This window comes from Vipera ursinii (genome assembly GCF_947247035.1).
Source record: "Vipera ursinii genome assembly, chromosome: 6".
NCBI lineage: Eukaryota > Metazoa > Chordata > Lepidosauria > Squamata > Viperidae > Vipera > Vipera ursinii.
In genome coordinates, this window is record NC_139515.1 from 48,850,603 (window position 1) to 48,868,948 (window position 18,346).

Consider the following 18,346-nt stretch of genomic DNA (forward strand, 5'->3'; position numbering starts at 1 on the left):
ACGCTAGACACAACGCTACCCCTATTTCTCGCACATGCTCAAACAGAAGCTCACACTAACTTTGTGAATATAAGATATTTTAAAGAATAATTGTTGGGCATTCTTTAATTAGCCAAATTATACTTTGAATTCATTGGATAATAATGCAGTAAATCACCAAGGAAATTTGCATACTCATGCCTTCAAGTTTATTATATTTTAAGATTTTCATCAACATGTTTGCATATTGATAATTATAAGAATAACAACCTTAACATTTTCTATATTCATGCTATTTCTGCTTCCATAATTTAGATAGAGTACTCTCTCTTCTGTTTTACAAATTGTTCTCTTAGGAGCTGTCTTTCTGTCTCATAAAATAGGTCAATGGGACTATTATTGCACTGATGATAAATTATATAACTCTGCTTTACAATGAGATATTTTCTACAGTAACTAACTGAATTAAACTATATGCTTCTATCATAATAAAAGAATTATAGACAATTTTTACATAGTCAAAATGCTTTATACCAAAATTTCCTCTTTTTGACATATATGTAGGACATAAAAGGTCTATCCTTTTTCTTATCATAGAATTTCTATGCTTCTTGGACATTTGGCTAAGATCAGTATAGCATTCTCTTTTCCAGATGGATATTCAAAGTACTATGACTTAGGGACATAGAGTAAAAAAATATATATAGAAATTCAGTAAAAGAATTGTTTTACTGTATTTTGGATCACTGAGCTCTATCCAGTTCTTGAAAAATTAATAATAACAGAAACAATGGCATCCTTTGACAATTTCCATTGAGCCTGTACTGAACTTAATTTTGGATGGTCTTCCTTCCTGCTTGTCAACATGAAAATCAGTAGTTTAATGGAATGTAATGAATTCATCAGGAAAGATGAATTCAATTTGCTGTTCCTGTTTTCATATCAATTTTCTGTGGGCTTCTAAATCTGCACATTGTGTCTAGGCATGTAGAAGTTGGTTCCTTTTTATGGGAATCTTAAAGAGTGCTGTTTCTAGCTATTTCTACTGATAAGTAAATTTAAAGGGCATAATCAATTTGGTATATTTCCTCATTTTATATCATCAATATAAAATGGTAGCATTGTAATGATAATGACCTGCAAAACACAACAACAAAGAATTGCAGCAGAGTGGCATGGCCCACATACCAATCTGGTTCCTACTGTATTTGCTCTTTCCTCATCATGTGGTTATATATCAAAATTGTCTTCAAGAATATTGAAAGACAGTGCAAGAAGACTTCAGTGGAAGTTTGCTCTAAGAAAAAAAATCTCTTGCTCAACCATCAGATTTCCAAGGAATCTGGAGACAGCAATATGTGTTTTTTCTATACCCCTAATTCTTTATTGGCTGTGCAATAATGAAAGAGAAATTAGCATTTCCTAGTGTTGCAATTGTTTCAAAAATATTCAGACCAGAGGACATTTACTAAAACAATAAATTTAAATATATTTGTTTAAATATGCTTATCTTATCTAAGAATTCCATATTGTGAAATATCAGGTAGACTTTTGATAGTTAAAAGAATACTTCCTAAACTACTCTTTTAAAGCTACATTGCTAGTACAGGCCCAGCTAAAATGAATAGAGTTTGAATCAAAAGATTCTTTTGAGTATCAGAGGATCAGTCTGTAAAATGATAAGCTATCCAAATGTACCATCCAGCTAACAAACTTAACTGCTGCCTTTGCATCAGGACACAGATGGATGGGAAAAAATGACCCTGACCTCCATAAGACCTACATTCCTGTGGAAGCATAGAAGCATGATAATCAGGAAATGACGGGTATTAGTTACAGAAAATGCATTATTGTGAAAACCAGGAGAAAAGTGCTCATGAGAGGAAGTGATTGGATTATATGGGAATGAGTGAATAAGACTGGGTCATTCCTACTGAGTAAATTGCTGTGATTTATAAGAGAAAGGCTGTGGTGATATCTTATCCATTTCTGGCTAGACTTGTTTCACAAACAGTCTTAAATCAATATGTGACAGTTACCATTGGCACAAAGTTTGTTTATGTAAGATGTTTGTTATAAAGGTTCTAGACTGAAGCTAATAGATTTCCAATTTCCAATTATATGTTAGTTATACAAATTTATCTGAAGTGTATTTCTTCTTTTGGGTGAAAATTCTTCAACTATGACAAAAGCCAATAAAGAGATATATTGGTACTTTGGACAAAGAATTCGAAAGGCATTGACATCCTGATCCTAAATACATTTATATGGAAGTGTCTAGATGTTCACCCTTTTGAGTTTTTTGCAGCTGTGGTTTTCAGTCAGGATATGTTGTTTCCCAGACATATTGCCACTGTATGAGGTGGTCACATGTACAGTTAGTTGACTGCCACTTTCAGAATTATCCTATTTTTGATACTTGCAATCCCTCAATAGGAGGTTGATTCAGTGCAAGGCATACTTCTGTACAGAGGCCAGCTCAGCCTGTGTCAGCATGGCTAACAGCAGAACTAAATAAAAAGGCTGTCAGAGCTTAAACGTTCATGTGAACAATCTCTAATTTCATTGATATCAGAGGAATTTGCTTTCAAATAAATGCTTGGGGCAGAAGCTGCATTGCAGAAAGGAATTTACTCCCTGTAGAACAAGTATTAAATTCAGACATAGGAACTATATCTTTGACTGGAGAGTTTTACATAATCATGTATATGAAGTATCTTTCTATTTTTGAAAATCCATTAAATGTAAGATTTAATTTACCTCAATTAAATCAACTATTATTTCATTTCCCTCCCTTTCCTACCCCAAGGAGTAGTACAATTGTCCAAACTTTCATTTTAGTATCATCATAATAAAAAACATACAAGTCTCTTCCAGGACCTGGTTAACATAATCAGTGCTTCACTGAGAAGAGCTTCAACACTCATTGCCTCCAGATCTTGTCGTATGCATTTCTCAAAAGGAGATTTTGTAAGTTCCCTGTTGAAAAACACCTCTGTCCTTCTAGTGTTTGTCAAGTGGAGGACATTATCCATTATGTCCTCCACTGTCCCATTTACAATGAGATCAGGGCCAAATTATTAATGGCAGATGAACTCAGGGGGTCCGATACTGAAAAATTGAACTATCTTCTTCCAGATGTTTTTCCAACAGTCAGTAACCAAGTTGCTACCTTTCTCTGCTCTCATTTAAACTTAGGAAGAAATGCTTTATTTCTTAGCTGTAGTTTTGACTTTATTCTCTATAACCTTTTTAATATATAATGCTCCTATTATTATATTTTATATTTTTATTGTTTTGTTGTTTTATTGTTATTCATATTTTATGGCATTCCATGTTATGACCTGTGGTTACAACAGTAAACTTATAAACAGACTTAAAGGCAATAATCCAATAAGGAAAAAAAATGCACAATGTGTTGTTTTTGAACAGAATTAGAGTTAGTTAGCGGCGGCCCCAAAGTTGCCAAGTGAATTTCCATAGCTGAGGGTAGCCTTCTTGGTGCTAATGTAAAATTTAATCATATATCCCCCTCCCACAGTATTGATCGCTGAAAGATAAATAATAACGTTTTCTTCCAAACAGGTGCTCTTGCCATATGAGAACTTGCACAGTAAACTTTGTTAAAAGCAATGATCAGTAAAGAAAGCATTACTGTATTGGGAAAAAAAATGTATTTTACACTGCAAATAAGTATTTTCATGCCCTGTTATAATCTATTCTTTTAGGCAGTTAGTGTTTAATTGTATTAATTAATGTTGTTGCATAATAATAAAGACTTCATTGGTCAGAATGAGAATTTTTGATGTAAATCTTTCAGATGTAATCTTTTGATGTACTTTCCCCCCTGTAGCTCCAGATGCTCCTCCAGCAAATGTAACTGCAGTAGCTACATCTCCCTACAGTATTAACATTAGTTGGAATGAGCCTACCATAATTACTGGACCAACATTCTACCTCATTGATATTTCCTCAGTAAGTCATTTCAAGTCTTCTGTTTTTTTGGCTGTCATTATTCATACAGATTGATATGACTGATGCATATTTTCTAAGAGACAAGTTCAGGAGCAGAAGTTTACTTAGGAATCAGCTATTAAACAATACTTTATTGAAGGTGGCTCAGTGGGTTAGGACGCTGAGCTTGTCGATCAGAAGGTCGGCAGTTTGGCTGGTCGAATCCTGAGTGCCGCGTAACAGAGTGAGTGCCTGTTACTCATCCCAGCATCTGCCAACCTAGCAGTTCAAAAGTACGTAAAAATGCAAGTAGAAAAATAGGGACCACTACGGTGGGAAGGTAACAGCGTTCCGTACGCCTTTGGCATCTAGTCATGCCGGCCACATGACCACAGAGACATCCTCGGACAAGCGCTGGCTCTTCAGCTTTGAAATGGAGATGAGCACTGGCCCCTAGAGTCAGAAACGACTAGCACGCATGTGCAGGGGAACCTTTACCTTACCTATACAATATGAGCATGTAACTTGACATCACATGTTTCCCTGCAGCTTCTGAATATTTTTTTAAATCTTTGGTATTCCCCTGACAACACAGCAGAAAATCAATAGTGGTGTGTCTTGACATTTGGGGATAAATAAAAAATATACAGAATCTCAGCAACTAGAATCATTAGTTTCCCCAAAATGTTAAAGGCAGCCTTTGTTGCTATAGTAAAAAAGGTGCAGCTGATATGCTAACAATAATAACAGTCTAATCAGCTGTACCAGAATTGGGCAACCTTTTACCTTTTTAAAACTATTTTCTCTGTTTAGAAGGTTCCTAGTAGGCAAGGTTAAAGCAAATAGTGGATTGGGCCAGAATATAAAGTTAGTGGTCATAGCATTTTGTTTCTAATAGCATTGTTCTTATCCTTTCTAACTCACCTCTCTCCCCAAATACAAGGAAGTGATGTAATGCAGTCTTCATTTAGTGCACACAATTGGGTCTGGCAATCGGTCATAAAGCAAAGTGGTCCTTACTTCAGCTTTCCTTTGGTTTACAGACTTGTAAAAGTTATAATTGTAAGGATTGGTTGCTAAACTACCAGTGATTATGGTTACTTTTTCATTATTATCATGTAGAATAGCTAAATAAGGACTACTTGTCAATGGTATGAAAAGTCTAAGCAGATTCCATAGACTGCATAATAGCCTTGTAATTAAATCAAGGCCCACACAGAAACAGCATTCCTAAGGTCTCAAATAATATCACAATTCTAAGACATCCCTAAATATAATCACAGATAGTCCTTGACTTATGACCATTCATTTAAAAACAGCTCAAAATTACAATGGGCTCAGAAAAATGACTTATGATCTGTATTTACATTTACAACCATTGCACCACACCCTTCGTTATGTGATCACAATTAGAGTGCTTGGCAACCAGCTCGCATTTATGACCAATTGCAGTGTCTTGTGATTGATTTCCAGCAAAAAAAAAAAATCCCATTGAACTTTTGGGGAAGCTGTATGATTTGCTTAATTACCACTATAAAATTGTTGTAAATCAGGTCAAACTCAACTTATGCAAGCAATGATTTATGATGGTACAGGTAATGCCAGTCCCAATTGTAGTCATAAGTCGAAAATTACCTGTACTTATATTATCAACTTAGTTCAGAAGACTAATTATTTTCTTTGAGGAAGTTTCCAGTTCTTAGCACTTGTTATGCTTCTGAAGGTGTGGGTCAAATAAGGCCAGTGCTCTAAGCACTGTTTGTACAGCTGGTCACTGACACAAGTATTATATGAAAAATTAGATCAAGATTATGCAATCAGTTAATGTTATTTACTGTATACACTTCTACTTTTGTTTAAAAAAGCCAGAATATTAAGAAGGATTGATTTCTTTTTAATGGAATATGCTATGGCATGTATCAATCTTTGTAAGGCAAAGATATTTGATGGTTTCCACCACTGTAATATTATTCTGAATTTTTATCTTTAGTCATAATAATTGGTTAACCTTTAAAATCAATGTTTGTTTAACAATCTATAGGTAGTCCCTGAATTATAAAAACAATTGAGCTGAAAATTTATGTTTCAGTTTCAGTTCAGTTTATTTGATTTATATACCGCCCTTCTCCTTGGTAGGACTCAGGGCGGTTCACAGGGCATATATAAAAAACAAAAAACACTATACAAAAATTAAAAAAGAATTAAACCCTTGCCCAATAAAACAGTAATACAGATTAAAAACAATTAAAAAACCCATAATCCCCATCAGGCCAGACCAGCTAATTCGAACAGATGGGTCTTCAGGCCCCGACGGAAAGTTCGAAGGTCTGGTGCCATCCGGAGCTCCACCGGCAATTGATTCCATAAAGCCGGGGCCCCCACAGAGAAGGCCCTCCCCCTGGGGGCCACCAGTCGACACTCCCTGACTGGCGGCACCCTGAGGAGGCCCTCTCTGTGGGAACGCACAGGGCGGAGGGGAGTCGATGCCGGCAGCAGGTGGTCCCTGAGGTAACCCGGACCCATGCCATGTAGGGCCTTAAAGATCGTAACCAACACCTTGAACCTCACCCGAAAGACAACTGGTAACCAATGCAGCTCGCGGAGCAAAGGTGTAACATGGGAGTACCGGGAAACTCCCAAGACAACTCTCGCGGCCGCATTCTGTACCAGTTGGAGCCTCCGAGTGGTCTTCAAGGGAAGCCCCATGTAGAGAGCATTACAGTAGTCAAGGCGAGAGGTCACGAGCGCCTTGACTACTGTAATGCAAAACTTTTAAGTGAGTTTTGCCCCATTTTACGACCTTTCTTGCCACATTTTTTAAGTGAATCAGTTAACAAATTAAGTTAAGTTAAATTAGTAACATGGTTGTTAAGTGAATCTGGCTTCCCCATTGATTTTGCTTCTCAGAAGATTGTAAAAAGAGGATCACATGACCCTGGGAAACTGCAACTCTCACAAATATGAACTATTTGTCAAGCATCCAAATGTAAATGACTTGACCATGGGGATAAGTCACTTTTTTCAGTGCTGTTGTAACTTTGAGTGGTCACTAAATGAACTGTTGTAAGACAAGAACTACCTGTACTTAGTGCAATCCAACGCATTATAAATAATCTTTTATTTGCATAACAGGACTGTCTCCTCCTCTCGTCTCCCTTCAGGCCTTTACATACACTGAAACCTTGAGCAAAATCCTCTAGCAATTATTTTTGTTTAAATTATTTTTAGTTTTAACTGTTTCAGTTACCCTTTCTTTCTTTCTTTCTTTCTTTCTTTCTTTCTTTCTTTCTTTCTTTCTTTCTTTTTTTCTTCCTTCCCTCCCTCCCTCCCTCCCTCCCTCCCTCCCTCTTTCTTTCTTTCTTTCTTTCTTTCTTTCTTTCTTTCTTTCTTTCTTTCTTTCTTCATTTTTATTGCATTTTCAGCCCCCTTTAACACATATGATTTGCTTCAACTCTTTTGAGGCTTGCCTCTGGCCCCCAATTGTGGTTCGTTACTAAACAAGGATTTAAAGCCCAGTCTTCTGAATGCTTTTTATTCACTGTATCATAGTGTCCCCAGTATTATTTTTAAGCTGAATATACACGTTTGTGTGTATACACATACATACTAGGAAAAAGTTAATGAAATGGTCTTAGCTGGTTTTCCGTGGGAAATGAGCTACCACCTCAAACAGGTCTGTGAACAGGTCAGAAACAGAGCACAAAGCTTAGCATTGTGGAAATGGAAGAAGTCTTCTTATGTTCCTATATTGTTATAAGGAACAGTGATATTTGAAAAAATACTTTGTCCCTTGATAGTCATCCCATGAAATCACTGTCTGTTTAGTACATTAGAATCTTTATTTAAGGTTAACTCTCAGTGGGGACACTAAAGCACATCTGTCAAACAAAATATGTGCTTAAACTATCTTAGTCGCTTAGCAGCTGCATCTTCCATAGATATGACCCTCTGGGACTGCTACTGTAGACATTCATTTTCTTTTTTTCTGTTTCATAATAGAAAAGAAAATTGGAATATGACAAACATGTAAAAACGTTTTGGTGTTCATCTCTATGAAATGTTATGTTCTACATCTGGGCCTTTTTCTACTTCAATCATTGATTTATCCACTTGAAATGGAGATCCTGTGAGGAACCTCCTGAGACAGAATCCCACCTTATAAAAATAATCATTCTCTGCTGAATTTTTGACTTACTGCATATACAATCAGATTTCAATATTAAGATAAACAAAGCCTTCTAGTTCAGATGTCCAAAAACCAGGCATTCTCAATGTTTTAATTTTAAATATGCCACAATCTCAGATGCTGAATTGAAATCCTATTATTTGAACAAAGATCCTTTATGGATGTCATAGGTTTATCTGACTACATTTTATCATTTAGTCTTTAAACTATCATATTTCATCTACTTATAGAATCAGTCCTGCAATATTATCAGTTTGTTATGATAACTGATAACAATCAATTTTTTTCATTCATTAATTCTATCTTTGGACTTTACATACATCACATATAAATAGAATATCTCCAGATGTATTTAAATATTCAGTTGAGGGCTGATGATCTATAAGGTTGTGGTCCTTTAGAAGCAATCAGGTATAGTAATTATGTATAGTCTGTACTTATTTTATTTACTATTTAATGGAACAATAATGAAATAGAGTATTTTGTGATTTTGGGCCCCTAGACTGCTAAATGTAAAAATTGAGAGAGCAAAAAGCATGATGAATCTCCAATTTTATGTACTGCAAAGTATTCTCACAGAAAAATATCTGGAAAATTATGCCAATGATTTCTGGATTAAAGGTCCCCCAAAGCTTCCCTGCTATATAGCCATATACAAGATCTAAAGAAAATGTATTGTATTAGTACTGGGATAAAAAAGCATGACAAATTTACCCACCCCACACATGCTCTGTGCTTTTTTTTTTTTTTTTGCACAGGTAGATGACCATCCATCCAGTCCTGTTAACTCAGTTTTCCATTGATAATATATCACCCAACTTTCCTTATTAATAATCTAACGAACACTATCTTTTTATCTTGCCCCTGCTTGGTACAGGTGGATACAGATTACTATCAAGCTTCATTTGTCAAAGCAAATTATGAGGATAAAACTCTAAGTATTTCAGGATTGAGAGCATTTACAAGGTATTCCATAGTAGTCACTGCTTTTGTAAAAGATGTTCAAACTACACATACTGAAGGCAAGTCTAGTTCTTCGGTTATTGTTTCCACTTTTGAAGCAGGTAAGTCACTAATTCTATTTGTTCATTTTATTAGCAATCTGAACATATAAACATTCCAAAGGAAATTACAACCAAAATTGTAAAAAAAATTAAAAGCATCAATAATTTTAAACACTTCTCTAAAACAAGTACCCCATGCACATATAGAAAGAAATCTATATACAACCCCCTCACTGCCATTAAAACTTTCAGCTTATCTGTTTTTCTTTGTAAAAGGAAGGTGAACCATGTAATTTTTATCTGATTTACCTGGAACTTAATATCACGGGGGAGTTTAAATTATCGGTTATTATCTTCAACTTTAAGCCTTGGTCAATCCGCTGAATATAACCCCCCCCCAGTATATTTATATTTTCCCCAAATGTAATACAGTACAGGCAAATTCACTATAGATTTTGCTTCTTAAGGTCTTTTGAAAAAATCTATGCCCATAATTTTTTTATTAAGAAGTTAAGATAATATTTAGATTCCTTTTTCAAAAAAAATCTACATAGGCTACAAGAAAAAAGAAAAAAAAAGAAATCAAAGAAAAAGCAAAATATGTAAGAAAAGAAAAAAAATTAAGAAAAATAGAAAAGAAAAAAGTATAAATGACTTCTGATGCTTCACAGTATTTATGAACATTATTTTAACCTCTCTCTAAATTTACATCATGACTCTCTTCTTTATATAATGTATCCTGTCGAATTACCAAAACCATGTCACAAGTCCATTTTTTAAATTATTTTTATGAAAAAGTCCATAAGATCTAATCTTTTAGACTCTAAATGCCTAGTAATAGTTTTAATTGTTTCATCAGCTATTAATTTTTTTTCAGCGCCCAGGGACCCACTTAACAATGTAACTTTTCAGAAGATACCAGATGAAGTAACAAAATTTCAGGTGATGTTTTTACCACCCTCTGAACTCAATGGGAATATTCAAATATATCAAGCTATGGTATATAAAGACGATGACACCTTTCAGATTTATAATTTAAGTGTTATAGACAGAACAAACAAGTCAATCACTGCCATGATAGAGGGATTAAAAGGTGGACACACATATAATATCAGTGTAAGTTGAACTCTTTTTCTCCACAATCAATAATAAGTTTTAATTAAATATAAAACAAACTGAGTAGGATTTATTTATTTATTTATTTATTTATTTAAATTTATATATTTAAATTTTCTGGCTGCCCAATTCCAATGGACCCTTTTTGCTTAGAGATTTATAAAATGAATTAATGCAATTGGAGTTCCTGTTTTAATTTTATTTCAATTATCTTGAAGTTAGCAAATATATAATGAAAAATGATTAGCAAAAAAACACTGTTCCATACATAGAAATAAAACCCACTGACTTCAATGAAGTTATTAGTATGTTCAGAATAAAATCTTATTTTCCCATGTACTTTTTATTTTATATATGTATCCCTATAAATATACATAGTGAAATATAATTAATTGATGTATTAATTAATGTTAGACTAAACATGTTAAAGACTTTTTATTTGTTTAGGTATATGCAATCAATAGTGCTGGTGCAGGACCAAAGATTCAGCTTAAAATAACAACAGATATTAAAGGTAAACTATTATAAATCTTTTATAGTTTTATAGTAAAGCCAGTGACTGCAGAAATATAACATAAGCTTGCTTTCATTTGGGTTTTTATACACTAGTTCCTGGAATTTAATAAGCATATATTTTATTTCATTTTGTCTGGTCATAACCAATCATACTATTTTGATTGTATTATAATGCAAGTAATCAAAATAAAGTTTGATCTTGCACAAGTGGCATAATACTGAATTGAGTAATTTATTAAAGTATACAAAGACTGAAATCCTGAACAAGTTTATTAAAACACATGTTGCATTGATCCAGTAGAAGTTGAATTCAAATAATAATATGGATTAAAATAACTTGAAATACTATGGATAGCCCTATAAATTTTGTACATAAATAGTGTTGTGAATGAGATTCATATTTTCCAGTTCCTTGTGAAACATATCTTAATTTTATTTGCACAATCTCTACCATAGTAATATAATTCAATTATATTAACATAGTAATATATTCAACAAAGATGATTAGGGGACTGGAGGGTAAAACATATAAGGAATGGTTGCTGGAATTGGGTATGTCTAGTTTAAAGAAGAGAAGGGCGAGGGGTGATATGATAGCAATGTTCCAATATCTCAGGGGCTGCCACAAAGAACAGGGAGTTAAGCTATTCTCCAAAGCGCCCGAAGGCAGGACAAGAAGCAACAGATGGAAATTAATCAAGGAAAGAAGCAACCTAGAACTAAGGAGAAATTTCCTGACAGTTAGAACAATTAATCAGTGTAACAACCTGATGCCAGAAGTTGTGAATGCTCCAACACTGGAAGTTTGTAAGAAGAGACTGGACAGCCATTTGTCTGAAATGGTATAGGGTTCCCTGCCTGAGCAGTGGGTTGGACTAGAAGACCTCCAAGGTCCTCTCCAATATTATTATGATTATGATTATGATTATTATTATGATTATGATTATTATGATTATTATGATTATTATGATTATTATGATTATTATGATTATTATTCAGAAGTATTTCAATAATAATTTCAGTTATGCAAATATAAATAAGTACAATTCCCTGGAAGTGTCAAACAGATAGCTACTGATTTACAATTTGTGAATTATCTCTGTTGATAGGATCATAAAATGGCTATGATTCAATGCTTATACTTAGTATTAGTACTTATTTATGTGTTTGTTTATTGAATTTATTTGCCACCTATCTCGCTGTAGGGCTACCCTAGGCAGTTTACAACGATAAAAATGGAGAAATGAAAAGAACTGTAAACATAGCATTAGTAAAGTAATGGCACAATAGAATAAACAATGAAAAAGAAAACAATGAGAGTATAGCATTGTGAGAATACAATATCGGAGGGTGTGAAGCGGGAAGTGAGGCAGAAAGATGGGGTTTGCTATAAATCTAGAAGCTTCCTCTATTTATCAGAATAGTAGCTTTAAAAAATTTGTTGTGATTTTGTTGTGAGATTTAACTGGAAAGCATTGTAGCATTTATTCGTCTCAAAACAGAACCCCCAAGACCTAGTAAGAAGCCAGTGCCAGTTTATGATACTAGTGGAACATTACTTGTCACAGCCACTACAATTACTATTCACATGCCAGTTTGCTACTATAATGATGATCACGGGCCTATTAAGAAAATACAAATTCTTGTTGCAGAAGCAGGAGGTACGGATTTTTTTTCCCTTAAAACGAATTTATGAATCTTCTTGCTATTTCTACCTTTTCTTTGTCTTACTTGCTCATGGAGATTTATGAATTTTGGAGTTCTTCATGAACTATATTTGGATTGTAAATTAAAATGGCAAAAAGAATGTGATTCACAGACAATATCCTACTTGAATGAGCAAAAGAAATCGAGCAGGAAAGCTAGCAACAGAGAAAACAGCAATCTTCCTGCCGTTGGTTTTACCCTATTTTTTTAACTCAATACTCTTGTAAATAGATAAATTATATAGTACTTCATTATATTAGGTCCTCTGAAAAATGGGATATTATATTTAATCAAATAGCACCCCTGTCCTCACTTACTAATGAATAATCTTCTTTTTAAATTAGCTGAGTAGTTAAATTTAGTTTTGCACTGTGGTGGTATGAGAATCATGTCAAGTTATTCAAACTTTGGGATAAGTTCTTTCAATATTTGTTTTTTTCCCCCACCACAATTCTTGGTGTTATTTGGAGTCAAATTATCATTTCTATTTAGAAATTGAGATAAAAGTATATAAAGGTAGTTATAGAGATAAAATTACAATTCTTTTTTTTATTCTTTAACAGAATATCACGCACGATAAAAACTAATAAATTTGTAATTGTGTATGCTTTTGTGTGCTGCACTATAATTTATCACAAATAGAGGTGGTAAACAATAAAAGAAGAGAACAAACAGGAATTATTATCTATATAATATGTCACTGCTCTTTTTTGGAATTCAGTTCAGAATGATGACAATATCACCAAGTGGTATGATGCATACTTTAATAAAGCAAGGCCTTATTTGGTAAATGAAGGCTTTCCAAATCCTCCATGTGTAAAAGGGAGCGAAGGACTGAGCAGTAAAGAAGATATTTATGTAATAGGGGCTGATAGCACTTGTATGATACCAGGAAGTGAAGAAAAAATTTGCAATGGACCACTAAAACCCAAAAAGCAATACGTGTAAGTATTATTTATTTTATACCAACCATCTCACCTGAGTGACTCTGGGCAATTTACAATAAAATGTGTTTTGCATTTTTGGAAGAATTTGTGGAGATGAGAAAATTGACAATTAAGGAAAAGACAGTATCTATATTTGTTAGTGATTGGAAACTCTAGAACTTTTTGCTGAAAATGCAAATAAACAAGTAATGATATGGATATGAGGATTAGAAAAGGTAGAATAGGGAAAGATGTCAGCCATAATGTAACCTTAAGAGAGAGAAAATAAAATATAAATGAATTTATAAACTGGTGTTAAAATCGGAAACCACTTCTTTATATCTTTCTTTCTCTTTCTCTTTTTTATATTTTTTCTTTCATTTCTTTTCTATTTACTTATCACTTTTCTTTACTCTATTTAAATTTGTACTATTTTTACTTTGTAAAAAATATTTAATAAAAATTAATGTGAAAAAAATGCAGGATTTTGCAGCAGCTTTGAATGGTTTGGAGCAGACATGTCAAACACAAGGCCCGGGGGCCAGATCTGGCCCGTGAAGTGGTTTTATGCGGCCTGCGAAGCCATCCTGGAAACAGTGAGGGAACGGCCCCCACTGCCTTGGCCCTGGCCCAGAGACCCTCCTCCTGCCAGAGACCCTCAGATCTGTCCCACTCCTGCCCAGGCCCCCATAGGCACCCTTGATGCGAATGATGTAGAGCTGGCCATGCCCACCCAGTAGGCCTTAGGCATTCTAGCCACGCCCACCCAGTAGGCCATATGCACTTTAGCCACGCCCACCCAGTAGGCCACACCCACTCAGGCCACACCCACCCGGCCCCCTGAGGGCAACCGCAATGCTGATGCAGCCCTCAATGAAATTGAGTTTGACACCCCTGGTTTGGAGCATGTGGTGATATTCACACAGGAACGGTTAGTATCTTCTTAAAGCAGACACACGTTTCCTGGAATTTCATAGTTGCCCTTTACTTCTACAATGCAATTTGAGAAAAAGATACACCTGAATTGCCAGCAAGTGTGGGTCTACAATTCCTAGTCATGCTCCAAAGAGATGGATTCAAAGAGCTGCAAAGCATTGTTACAAGCTACAGGGATGGTGTCCTTAATTTATATATACAATTTATATGCTGTATACTTATAAAGTAAACGTGTGTGTGTGTATAATGTAATGCATTTGCTGTTTATAGATTTAAGTTCAGAGCAACAAATATCAGAGGTCAATATACAGATTCAGACTATTCTGATCCCATCAAAACTTTTGGTAAGGAATGTTTCATCACAAATGTCTATTTATTAGAATTGTACGAATCATTTTTAAAACTTCCTAGTGAACCTGTATCCCTGTTGTTACAAAGATAACACCTTGGCATCAAAGATTTAGGGCTGCATTGACCATTGACTTTCACATCTCCTGTGACTCTTGGTCATTCTGCCTATGTATGTAATCTCATTTGAGTTCCTCTAGGGCAGGGGTGTCAAACTGCTGGCCCATGGGCTGGATGCATCATGGCGAAACTGCACCCACCCCATTGCCGGCAATGGGAAAAAAGTTGTGATACATCACAACACATCATGTGATATTGTGAGTTTGACACCCCTGCTCTAGGGGTCACTTGCATTTTTTGGGGGTAATGGTCATGCCATTTAATAAGATACTTCATTCATTTTTAGGCTGTAAAAATTATTTGTAAGAGGTGGCTCTCAGAAGCAAATGTATTGCTGTATCTATTAGTATTGATCATTGCCATTGTAATAACTAGTGTATGATTTCAGATAATAGTTTGGAGTTTAAATCCTAATATACACTGACTCTACATTACAGGTAATGGGCTATCTGAAAGAGCTGTAGAAATAATACTTGCAGTTACTTTATGTATACTCTCTATTGTTCTCCTTGTGGCTGTAGTTTATGCATTTGCAAGGTAAGTACACATCTAGGTGCAAGAGCTGTTTTTTTTAGTTTTCGAAGTAGAATTACTTATTAATTGAAATGAATTATATTTTTAAATTCATTGGCAAATAAATATGTATTGTTATAACTTTATATCCAGCAAGGAATATATTATAATAAGAGGTCATAAACTTAATTCAACAATTTGTAAGCATTGCATAGAAACCTACAGTAAACAGCAAACAGAATTAAAGACTAGTATGATGGAGGTCTAGTGTATGATCTTCCAGAGGCAGAAGGCAAGAACATTTGTGCCACTTCTTGTCCTGCAAAAATGTCTTCCCTTGCAGGTCTTGCTACACTCTGGAATTCTTTCTAACACACATTCTGTAGGGAAAGAAGTGAAGTAATGATTTCTTTGTTCTCTGCCCGAATACAACCCAAGCCAATTTTTGGTGGTGTCAAGAGTAGATCTTGTGGGTGGGGGGGGGAGGAGTAAAAGAAAATGAGTGAAAGCATATTGATTGCTAGAACAGTAAGAAGCCTGTATGAAAAAAAAAACCTATTTTGAATTGAATAATTTGCAATGAAAATTAGACAGAGTGTAGGATGCAATAAGGAGCATGTATCTGAAACTTAATCAAAATTAAGTTGTCTTTGATAGGAAAACCACAAAGGGGGACAATTACAAAACATTACAGAAATGATTAAAAATTTATGTATGTCTTACTATATAAAAATGTGAGTAGTGTATGTCAAGAGGAACATGAAACAAACACTGAAAATAGTGTAGTTTTAATAAGTGTGGATGGAAAAACGAGAGACAAGCTCAAGAAAAAATAGATGCTACTGGATATGGACTGAACACAAAAGTGAACAACCAGTAAAAAACAATACTTTGGTCATATAGAAGAAGCAAATACACACTGAACTGCAAACAGGGCAAATGAAAAATTTTGGAGTGCAAATCTTTGTAATAATACCACATCTCCAAAACTTAAAACATTAAAAAATAAGCATTTTTATATTTTTATTTTTCCTTTTATTGAATAGTTAATATAGCATAGTTTCCATATTTTAAGGACTTTGTAAATTAAAGTGTGATACTATGCAAAATCACCGTGGATGAGTTATATTAAAATTCATTCTTTGTAGTTATGCATAGGAGAATATGTTTCAGAAATGCTCCAGTGAGGTTGAGGATTATGAATAACATTAAACATGCTATCTTATTCAATATCCTTTGTGTTGCTTTAGAATTCGTCAAAAGCAAAAAGAAGGGGGTACATATTCTCCACGGGATGCAGAAATTATTGACACTAAATTTAAACTGGACCAGTTGATCACAGTGGCAGACCTGGATATGAAGGATGAAAGATTTACACGGTGAGCAAACTCTTTAGGCAAAACAGTAGTTCTTGGGGTCTGGAAGCCATGACCCTGTTGTGACCTTTCACTTGTTTAGAAGTATTTGTGGTATTCTTATTTGCACAGGTCACAAAGATCCTCTTTCAAAGGGTGACCTCCAGACACTTCTCTCAGGAATTTAGATAATCATTTGCTCTTCTCCATGTTGAGATAACAGAGAAGGGAGCCTATATGTATCATGCCCTGCACATTATAGTCCTGAGCTGAAGTGTTTTTGATGCAGAAATGTAAAGGTACTAATAATAGGAATATAGCCAGCCGTACAAACAGGCTGAAGAACAGCTTTTATCCGTGGGCTGTTAGGCTTTTGAATGGGATGTAATCTTATGCAGAGTTGACTTGGGAGGCCGGTGTGTGGTGTAGTTGGTTCACATAGTGTGGTGGGATGGAGGGTTTGTTGTCACTGTGTGTTGGGGGGAGAGAGCACAGGGGGAGGCTCAGCTAATCTCAATGTACACATGTTGTACTTTGACAATAAAGGTTTATTATTAATGCTCTGAAACATTGTTGGACTCAAAGTAATGCAATAACATATTGCTCTCTGCTATCTGAGAGTATCTCTGAAATCCGTCAGCAATAGAGTTCATGCTATAGCATAATACACAGATTGTGGATTTGTGTCAAGAGATCAGAATTCATGAATAGTCATAATTTTCACTGTATGACTTATTTCAATGTAACCTTCTTTACCAGATTGTTCTGAGATTTAAGTAGATGAAGGAGGGAAGGGAAGGGAAGGGAAGGGAAGGGAAGGGAAGGGAAGGGAAGGAAAGGAAAGGAAAGGAAAGGAAAGGAAAGGAAAGGAAGGAAGGAAGGATGGAAGGAAGGAAGGAAGGAAGGAAGGAAGGAAGGAAGGAAGGAAGGAAGGAAGGAAGGAAGGAAGGAAGGAAGGAAATTAAATGGCTAGATTATAACATCTGGTGGAAAATATACATTTCTTTATAAAAGTAATGTCAAAATATTTTGCGTTACACTTCAAAAGTGCTTCTGCAGCATCTTCTGTTGAAGATTTTTTGCCACTAATTCTAATGAATTTACCTAGAAGGAAAATATCTGTTAATGTATTTTTTACTATATTATTTAAGGGATTCATCCCTCCTAGAATGATAAAAAGTAAATCAGGTGAAGTGTCTTTGTACGGGGCTTTTCCCTTTCCATGTTCGTTAAAAATCTTTTTCTTTTTCTTTGTCTCCGCTTCACTTATCATTTCCTTTCTCTCCAATGTTCCTAACATCTCTACAGTCCATTTTATCCAGTTGTTTTCTTGTCCTTGGATTTATTTTGTACTTTTAAGGGATAAGTTGTTTTCTCCAATTCTCTTTTTCCACTAGGATTAAATCATGTTTCCTTGTGTTGTTAAGTTCTATTTTTAAGTCTCTATTCTCAATTTTGTATCCACTTATCTGTTTTATCTGCTCCTTCTCTGTTGTTGTTTTCTGAGAATTTTTTTGTTGTAGAGTTAACTTGGAAATAGATTGATTTGTATTTTCAAAGTTATTTTGGATTTCTTTGCGGTTTAAAATCATTGTTGTTTGAATTAATTGCAGTATACTATATATCTCCCTCTGTGGAGTATTTATATTTTCTTGATATGTATGTTTTTTCTACATGTCTCTGATC

General features: G+C 34.7%; 1 protein-coding gene across 1 annotated transcript in view; it reads left to right on the plus strand.

The window, feature by feature from the left end:
- PTPRQ (protein tyrosine phosphatase receptor type Q) overlaps nucleotides 1-18,346 on the plus strand; it is a gene marked incomplete at both ends in the record, with an annotated part of 124,650 nt that overhangs the window by 86,697 nt on the left and 19,607 nt on the right. The window contains 9 exons of the mRNA XM_083365356.1: nucleotides 3,833-3,954; nucleotides 8,997-9,183; nucleotides 10,001-10,239; nucleotides 10,687-10,753; nucleotides 12,258-12,416; nucleotides 13,184-13,406; nucleotides 14,595-14,668; nucleotides 15,230-15,329; nucleotides 16,556-16,684. Coding sequence (XP_083221482.1) covers nucleotides 3,833-3,954; nucleotides 8,997-9,183; nucleotides 10,001-10,239; nucleotides 10,687-10,753; nucleotides 12,258-12,416; nucleotides 13,184-13,406; nucleotides 14,595-14,668; nucleotides 15,230-15,329; nucleotides 16,556-16,684 — 1,300 coding nt within the window. The remainder of the gene's footprint in view (nucleotides 1-3,832; nucleotides 3,955-8,996; nucleotides 9,184-10,000; nucleotides 10,240-10,686; nucleotides 10,754-12,257; nucleotides 12,417-13,183; nucleotides 13,407-14,594; nucleotides 14,669-15,229; nucleotides 15,330-16,555; nucleotides 16,685-18,346) is intronic.